The sequence below is a fragment of the Triticum urartu genome, chromosome 2, assembly GCF_003073215.2.
Source record: "Triticum urartu cultivar G1812 chromosome 2, Tu2.1, whole genome shotgun sequence".
Classification (NCBI taxonomy): domain Eukaryota; kingdom Viridiplantae; phylum Streptophyta; class Magnoliopsida; order Poales; family Poaceae; genus Triticum; species Triticum urartu.
This window is the reverse complement of record NC_053023.1, coordinates 525,782,054-525,791,315: the sequence shown is the minus strand read 5'-3', so window position 1 is coordinate 525,791,315 and position 9,262 is coordinate 525,782,054. Positions and strand designations below refer to the sequence as shown.

The window sequence follows — 9,262 nt, the reverse complement described above, 5'->3', positions numbered from 1 at the left end:
GTTTGAGATCACGCATCAGTCGGGGTTTCGGTCCTTTGAGAATTAGGCCATTGGCTCTTTCTGCTTGTCTGTTCGACTGCGGGTGAGCGACAGAAGCATAGTCGACTCGAGTGCCCTGAGAGGCGCAGAAAGCTCTAAACTCATCGGAATCGAAGTTCGACTCGTTGTCCGTGATGATGCTATGTGGGACTCCATATCTGAATGTCAATTCCCTGATAAAACTGACAGCGGTGCTAGCATCAAGGTTCTTGATAGGTTTGGCTTCGATCCATTTGGTAAACTTGTCGACTGCAATGAGCACGTGAGTGAAGCCGCTTTTGCCGGTTCTCAGCAGTCCAACCATATCCAGTCCCCAAACAGCGAAGGGCCAGACGAGGGGGATGGTCTTCAGGGCTGACGCTGGCTTGTGAGACATATCCGAGTAAAATTGACATCCTTCACATATGTCGACTATATCTTTCACCATCTCATTTGCTTGTGGCCAATAGAATCCAGCTCGGTATGCTTTAGCCACGATGGCCCAAGAGGACGCATGGTGACCACAGGTCCCCGAGTGGATGTCATTGAGGATCATTCGACCTTCTTCTGGTGTTATGCACTTCTGACCGACTCCAGTCACACTTTCCCTGAACAGCTGCCCTCTTATCACAGTAAAAGCTTTGGATCGACAAACGATCTGTCGAGCTTCTTCTTCATCCTCTGGGAGCTCTTTCCTGAGGATGTACGCAATGTAGGGCACCGTCCAGTCGGGGGTAACGGCCAGAACCTCCATGATCAGGTCGACCACAGCTAGGACCTCGACTTCAATCGGATCCGTGGCGCTCTTGGGTTGCGGGGGCTCTTCAGTGAAAGGGTCTTCCTGAACTGTCGGCGTGTGAATATGCTCCAAGAACACATTGCTGGGAATGGCTTCTCTCTTGGAACCTATCTTTGCCAATTCATCGGCTGCTTGATTTTTCAATTGGGGGGACGTGGTGGAGTTCTAACCCTTCGAACTTCTTCTCAAGCTTTCTCACCACATTGCAGTAACCAGTCATGGCTGGACTTCTGACGTCCCACTCCTTCATCACTTGATTAACTACCAAATCTGAGTCGCCATAGACCATGAGGCGACGGACGCCGAGTGAGATGGCCATGCGCAACCCATACAAGAGTGCTTCATATTCTGCTTCATTGTTGGAGGAATCAAAATGAATCTGGAGGACATATCTGAGCTTGTCTCCTTAGGGGGATACCAGAACTACTCTAGCACCAGAACCGTTCAACATCTTGGATCCGTCAAAGAACATGGTCCAGTGCTCAGAGTGAACTTGAGTCGGCAGTTGCTGTTCGATCCACTCGGCGAGGACTGCTATTGCTTGGGACTTGATAGCTTTCTTTGCCTCAAACTTGATATCCAAGGGAAGGAGTTCAATCGCCCATTTTGCCACTCGACCAGTTGCATCTCTGTTGTGCAGAATCTCTGACAATGGAGCGTTGTAGACGACTGTAACAGAGTGATCTGAGAAGTAGTGTGCAACCTTCTTCGTGGTCATGTAAATTCCATAGACAAGCTTCTGATAGTGAGGATATCTCTACTTTGACAGGGTCAAGACTTCAGAAATATAATAAACTGGGCGTTGGACTTTGTACGCTTTTCCTTCTTCTTCCCACTCGACCGTAAGTATTGTACTGACGACTTGTCCAGTGGCTGCTATATAAAGCAATAGAGGCTCTTTGCTGACTGGAGCAGCAAGCACCGGCTGGGTGGAAAGCAGGGCTTTTAGCTCTGCGAATGCTGTATCAGCTTTTGGAGTCCAACGAAATTATCTGATTTCTTCATCAGTCGGTAAAGAGGCAGCGCCTTTTCATCGAGGCGAGAAATGAATCGACTTAGGGCGGCCAAGCAACCCGTGAGCTTCTGGACATCATGCACACGCACAGGGCGCGCCTACTTTCTCTGGGTTAGCAATGATTCCTCGTTCAGAAACAAGAAAACCGAGTAACTTGCCGCCTGGAACTCCAAACGTGCACTTTGATGGATTGAGCTTGATATCATACCTTCGGAGGTTGGCAAAGGTTTCAGCGAGGTCGGGCAGCAGGTCGGGACCTTTACGTGACTTGACCACAATGTCATCCATGTATGCTTCCACATTCCGACTGATCTGAGTGAGCAGGCACTTCTGAATCATCCGCATAAATGTGGCTCTGGCATTCTTCAAGCCGAATGGCATTGTGACATAATAGAAGCACCCAAACGGGGTGATAAAAGATGTCTTTATTTTGTCGGGTCCGTACAAACGGATCTGGTGGTACCCGGAGTAGGCATCCAAAAAGGACAAACACTCACACCCAGCAGTCGAATCGACTATCTGATCGATGCGAGGGAGAGGGAAGTGATCTTTCGGGCAGGCCCGATTGATATGCTTGAAATTGATGCACATGCGGAGTGAGTCATCTTTCTTTGGGACCATGACAACATTGGCTAACCACTCGGAGTGGTAAATCTCTCGGATAAACTCAGCTGCCAAAAGCCGAGCCACCTCTTTGCCGATTGCTTTTCTTTTCTGGACGGCAGACCGTCGAAGATGCTCTTTGACTGGTTTCACTTTCGGGTCGACTCACAAACGATGCTCAGCTAGTCCCCTGGGAACACCTGGCATGTCAGAAGGCTTCCATGCAAAGATGTCCCAGTTCTCACGGAGGAACTGGATGAGCGCTTCTTCCTATTTTGAGTCGAGTGTGGTCGAAATGTGGGTCGGAGCTGCATTGGGGTCCGGCGGGTGAATGTGAACAGACTTCGTCTCGCCAGACGACTGGAATGTTGAATCTGTGGCTGGCTTCTTGGCTCGCAGCAAGTCACTCGGGTCTGCATTTTTCTGGTATTCTTGCAATTCTACCACGGCCATCTGGGCATCGGCGATCTTTGAGCCCTTCTGGAAACACTCTTCCGCCTTTTTCCGATTACCAGAGACAGTGATCACTCCTCTGGGACCAGGCATCTTCAGTTTGAGCTACACGTAACAAGGTCGAGCCATGAATCGTGCATAAGCTGGCCTGCCCAGAATTGCATGATACGCACTCTGAAAATCCACGACTTCAAACGTCAACTTTTCTTTGCGGTAATTTTTGGCATCACAGAAAACCACGTCAAGTGCAATCTGACCGAGGGACGCAGCCTTCTTGCCTGAGATGACCCCATGGAAACTCATATGGCTTTCACTAAGTCTGGACATCGGAATGCCCATTCATTTCAACGTTTCTGCATACAGAATGTTCAAGCCACTGCCACCGTCCATCAGGACCTTTGTCAGTCGAGTGCTTTTGACCATCGGGTCGACCACCAGCGCTTGCCTCCCAGGGGTGGCGATGTGCGCTGGATGATCAGACTGGTCGAACATAATGGCAGTCTGCGACCATTTCAAGTAACTGAGTGTCGCCGGAGCGACCATGTTCACTTCTCTGTTGATGACTTTCAATCGACTCTTGTTTTCAACATCAGCAAAAATCATCAGAGTGGAATTCACATGAGGATAACCATCATCATCTTCTCCTTCACTCTCAGCCTTGTCTGCCTCCTTCTCCTTTTCCTTGGGTTGTTTCTCTCGGAACTGCTGGATCAGGAGCCGACACTGTCGAGTGGTATGCTTTGGGTAAATGAAATTACCTTCTTCATCTTTTTTGGTGTGGATGTGGCACGGTAGATCCAACACGTCATTTCCATCTTGATCTTTTACTTTCTTGGGGTTCCACGGCCCTTTGGGATTCCCCTTGAACTTTCCTTGAACCACAGCCAAGGCCTCACCCGGAGCAGCTGGTTCGGCCTTGCGTTTTTGCTTCCGACTGGAGTTTCCTCCTCCGGCTTCGTGGGCGACTGCTTTGTGCTTGCCGCTCCACAGTCGCTCTTCCTCTTCACCATTGGCATACTTGGTGGCAATTTCCATCATCCGAGTCAGAGTCATGTTTCTTGTCCGACCGAATTTCAGATTCAACTCCCGGTACTTGACGCCTTCCTTGAAAGCACAAATTGCCTGATGATCAGACACATCTTCCACCATGTGGTGCAGGGTGATCCACCTCTGGATATAATCTCTCAAAGTTTCATTCGGTTTCTGGACGCAACACTGTAATTCTGTCAAACCTGCTGGCCGTTTGCAAGTTCCCTCAAACGTTCTAACAAACACTCGGGCGAGATCTTCCCAAGTATAGATGCTGCCAGGTGCCAACTGATTCAGCCACGCTCTAGCCGAGCCCTCCAACATCAGAGGAAGGTGTTTCATGGCCACCTCATCATTGCCGCCACCAATCTGGACAGCCACTCGGTAGTCTTCGAGCCAGGTGTCAGGCTTGGACTCTCCGGTGAACTTACTGACTCCAGTCGCCAACCTGAAGTTGGGGGGAATCACTGCAGCTCTGATAGCTCTGCTGAAGCACTCTGGGCCAGAGACATGCACCCTATTGCTGGTTTGCGGGCCTCTGTCATGGCCATCTCCGTGAGCTCTGTTTCTGTCAACCAAGCCCTGCACGAGAATAGATCTCGCATCAAAGCCTGGCTCCCTGGGGTCGACTGGAATACCTCTTCTGACGCTGTTAGGGCGTCTGTCTTCATGTGGCCGCGGCACGTATGACCCACTCCTTGGAGGAGGCGTGGGCACTCGACGGCGACCATCGCGATCGGCTCGATGATCATACTGCTCCTGGTTTCTGTACTGATCACGCCGCTCTCCACGTCCCTCACGCCTCGGGGGCGCTCTCGGGCTATGGGCCGACTGGACCGTATCTGCGACCACATATCTGCTATGGATCCTATCCCGCGACTGAGACACGGCCGTATTCTGCTCTCCTGCTGCCCGGAGCAAGGCCCTGATCTGCGCCAGACCTCGGCCAGCTTCTGACTGGGAAGGTTGAATCGACTCTGCTATTCGGGCAGCAGCTGCTAGGTTTTGGATCGGTGTTCGGTATACCTGAGCCGGAGGTGGAAAAAGCTGGCGTCGGCTGGACTCAGGAGCACGTTCACGAGCGTGATCGTCGAGTGCGCGCTGGAGGTTCTCCAGTCGAGTGCGCTCAGCCAGATTGGCCAGGCGAGCCTGCTCCAAGGCCTGGGTCTCGGGTGTATCTCCAACTATAGGAGTAAGCAGGGCATCCATGTTTCGGCGACGAAGTTCTTCTCTCTGCTGCGAGGAGAGAGGCTCGGGGCGGTACTCCTCGTGAACGCGCGACGGACCTCCGTTCCCGTCACCTCCGTCTTCACGATCGAAGCCAGGAGGGCCGCGTGGTCCATTGACCACCAGGACTTCCGCTGCCGAGTCGTTGCTGCCGCACTCGGATGCAGTCTCTACGGAGCCAGTCGACAGATCGAACAGGCCGTAGAGAGACTCGTCGGGCTCGATCGCCGCGACTTGAGGGGTGGCGGACTGGCGGGCCACCGCATGCTTCACCCACCGTTGAAGTCTCGACCGGCCGGTGCGCTTGCTCCGGCAGGTCGCGGGGAGGGAGAAAGCCGTTGGAGTCGACTGGTACTGGGTCGACGGTTGCCGCAGGAGGACGCCGCGGACGCACGCGTGAAAGTGCGTCGCCCCGCGGGCGGGGAGCGCGTCGACGTCGAGTGGTGCCTCCTGAAGCCAAGCGGAGTCATCGGCGACAAACACGAGCGCGCCGAGACGGATCTCGCGGCCCTCAGTCAAACCTCTGCCTGGAATCATGGTGATGGGGATCGGAAAAAATTGCAACTTCTCCAATAAGTCGCTAAGACACCTGCCACAAGGTGGGCGCCAACTGTCGTGGATCTAAGACTGACAGTAGAATGGGGGGTAAGTATGAGGAGGCAAGATCCTAGCTATGAAGAAGTTGTACACGCGAGTTTTACGAGTTCAGGCCCTTCTCGGAGGAAGTAACAACCCTACGTCTCGGTGCTCTGAGGCGGTTGACTGGATTATACGTGTGTGTGTGTGAGTTTACAAAAGATGCCAACCCCTGTCTCAGAGGAGGGGGTGACTTATATAAAGTGCGGCAGGACCCCAGCTCCCCTCCATTACACAGGATTCAATGTTCATAAAGGAAAGGCGTTACTGGTAACGTCTATAGTAAAGCGTCATAAATGCTCATAATGCTATGGTTTAAGTCCTGACCATTGCAGAGTGGAGGGTTCCTCATCTTCTGGTGGTCGAGTGTCTTCAAGGTGGTCGAAGTGAGTGCATCTCCACGGTCGAGTGGTTGATGGTTTCTCTTCGACTGTTTCTGATTCTTTGTAGAGATGTCCTTGGGGAGGGTAAGTTGGACAGGTCCATGACCCTACCCTAGGTACATAGCTTCATCACCGGGTACGGCACCTTGCGAGCCATGGCGAGAGGGAAGGGTCCCTCTGCGGCGAGAGAGACGGCGGATGTGTGTTGTCTTTCTACTTGGGCGTTGGTCGGGCTCACTTGCCACACTCTGTTGCAAGCAGGTCCTCGTCATGCTCGTGTGTGCCTCATCCCTAGATGGCTGTTTGGCTGTAGTCTTCGGCTAGGACAAGCTTCGAGCTTTGTTTTCCTGTAATTTTTTTGAGCTTGTGCGACCCGTTGAGTTGTAAGCCTCCTAGAGTGTCCCCTTGTATCGTTTGGTCGTGGGGTGTGCGTGTGTGTTTGTATTTCCTGGCCGGTTGATGGCTTTGTTAATTCAAAGCCGGGCTCTTCGCAAGCCTTCGTTCTAAAAAAAATAAAACCGAACCTACTTACTAGGGTTCAGCTAAACCAGTTTGGAGGATCTGCTTCAGAAGACGCGGGTGTGCATCTACATACTTTTACTGAGCTTTCTGACACAGCTTACATAAAAGATATTGATCTCAATGCAGTAAAATTTATGCTTAATCATTTTTAATTAAGAGGAAAGGCTAACATTACCTATTTTCTGCTTACAAAACCATGCATCTACATGCTAATATTACATGTTTCAAGCAGGAAGACCGGAAGCCACTAGCGCTTATGTGGGAACGTATTAAAGAAGTTGTTAAGAATTGTACTAACCATGACATGAAAGAATGGTTAATTATTCATGTTTTTATAAAACTTTAAATCTTTTATCAAAGAACATGCTTGACACTGTCGCAGGAGGAACGATCATGGGAAAACAAGTTGCTGAAGCAAAGAAATTCCTAGATGGTATGCAAGAAAATCATGATCAGTGGCATGTTGAAATCTTCAAATGATGCATGTTATCAAGTGGGTGCATGTTTTATGTAGCAGCTGTAAACATACATGAAAGCTATTGCCTGGTATCACAAGAAACAAGTGAGAATAACGAAGGCTTATTGATATTAAAAAATAATAAAAATTTCACAATCAGGTGCTGGAAGCCTCGAACCATAGTGAGCCCTCTGTATTCAAGAAATTAAATGGCTTTTGAAAATGACAACATCAATTATCATGGTAAAATACGTAAATTCATCTCCTTGTACTACAATGTTTCGTGTTAATATGGCAAAGCATAGTTAATAAAGAAGGCGCAAATTAGTCACGGCGTTGTTCTGACCAAAGGCCTCATTTAGCTGGACAAATCCCATGATAAATACTCATTTAGTATACGGGGAAAAGCAGCAGGTACCTTCTAGGCTTCAACTGATGGGCATAAACTTGATTCCATGACTACCCTATCACCAAATCCAAAAGAAAAAACAAGAAAAGGACGTACTAGTTATCTACAGGTAGGCAGTCGGGCCCGTCGCACTGCGGCCGCCTGACGTCGGCATGAACGCCAGCACCAGGAGCATCACCAGCATTGCCACTGGCACCAGCATCAGCATCGACGGAGGCGGAGGCAGCGGTGGCAGGACGAGCGGGAGGATCACCAGCGACGCGGTGACGAACATGAGCAGGAGGAATGAAAAGTACTTGCCGAAGAAGCTATCGCTGCAGCTGCAACGACTGGGATCCTCCTCCGTGCTGTACCGTGCTTTCTGCTCGGACGGCAGAACCATGGGCAGGGGCGATGACGACGACGTGCTTCCGGCAGCTCGTGCCCCGCCTCTGCCGCTCTCCATGTCGTCGGCTGGCGTGGATGCGTTGCACTTGAGGCCACTGTTGATCAATTCTTGGATGTCCTCCGACTCGGAAGACTCATTTCTTGCGCTCAAGAACATGAGGAGCTAGCATGGAATTTGATACCTCTCTCTGCTCTTTCCGTGACGATCGAGTCTTCTTAAAGTGCAAGATAGGGCAGTGGTAGAGCTTTGAGTCGAAGCAGCTTTGGTAGCTCAGAATTCTCGCTGAATCAGATCAGATCTGGCAATCTACAAATCCTGTGGATTGTTGCGAAAAAGGATATCTTATCAGCATGTGAAGCAATCAAGCTACTCAGTAACCAGTCTTTTCCTTGCGTAAGCTTTACGTGTATGTATACCGCTAGAGGTTCCGTTTTACTACATTTCAAGAAGAAAACTCTGTAAAGCCATAGAAAAAGGGAGGACAACATCATAAAGTAGACAAAATGGCATTCCTTGTTCTTTCAGAAAAGGGACCCGGCCAGCCCCTAAATTTTCCTACGAGTAAACAGGGCGAAATGATTACCCCAAAGACCAGTTCCCAACTAACACAACCATTACTAATTACATCTAGTATCTGGGAAAGAATCCCTAACTATATAGGTAGGACAAAAATAGCAATCAAATATATACTCATTACTAATTCATCCGTGAGTCCCCGAGTAGTACAATCCAAGCATGCAATTACTGATCCGTGTGTATGTATGTAAGCAAGGTACGTACACACCGACAAAAATAGATATACCATCACATGCATAGGCAGATGTCAACGTAAAAATCGAAGCATGTGTATGTCTACCTGGTGAAACCGATGGCACATCAGCTAGCATCTTTTCCTGGGCATCAAGCTTGGTATGCACATCGGCAGTGCTCCAGCACCGACCGGGACTTCTACGATCGCTGGTTCATGGACTGGGAGATGCAGACAGGCAGATGAGAGCAGGAAGAAAAAGAACGAAGGCGGGGAAAGGGAGGGCTGGATGCAGTGCATCCAGCCGGAGGCCAGGGGTAGTATTAGTCGTCATGGCGTCGCATGCAAGTTGTGGCGATGGTGGGGGAGTATTATAAGCAGGGGGGGATGGAAAGGAAGGGGGGTTCGTCTCCCCTGGCCTCGTACGTGTTTCTCGCTGCCCTCTTTTTCAATTTCTATGCAGCTGCCCCCACCCCGCTCGCGGCCTTGGTCGGGGAGCTCGTACGATCCACTCAGGTGCCAGCAGCGCGGCATTGTTAATCGCAGCGGAAATCTAGGGCCGTCGATCGATCGGT

At 50.5% G+C, this 9,262-nt stretch overlaps 1 protein-coding gene across 1 annotated transcript; it reads right to left on the bottom strand.

Annotated features, from left to right (window-relative positions):
- Positions 1-7,405: 7,405 nt before the first annotated feature.
- On the bottom strand, positions 7,406-9,037 carry LOC125541764 (protein AUXIN-REGULATED GENE INVOLVED IN ORGAN SIZE-like). The gene is made up of 2 exons (XM_048705099.1): positions 8,796-9,037; positions 7,406-8,254 (listed from the first exon to the last, which is right to left on the bottom strand). The coding sequence occupies exon 2, from the start codon at positions 8,093-8,095 to the stop codon at positions 7,655-7,657; it is 441 nt and encodes a 146-aa protein (XP_048561056.1). The 5' UTR covers positions 8,096-8,254; positions 8,796-9,037; the 3' UTR covers positions 7,406-7,654.
- Positions 9,038-9,262: the final 225 nt, after the last annotated feature.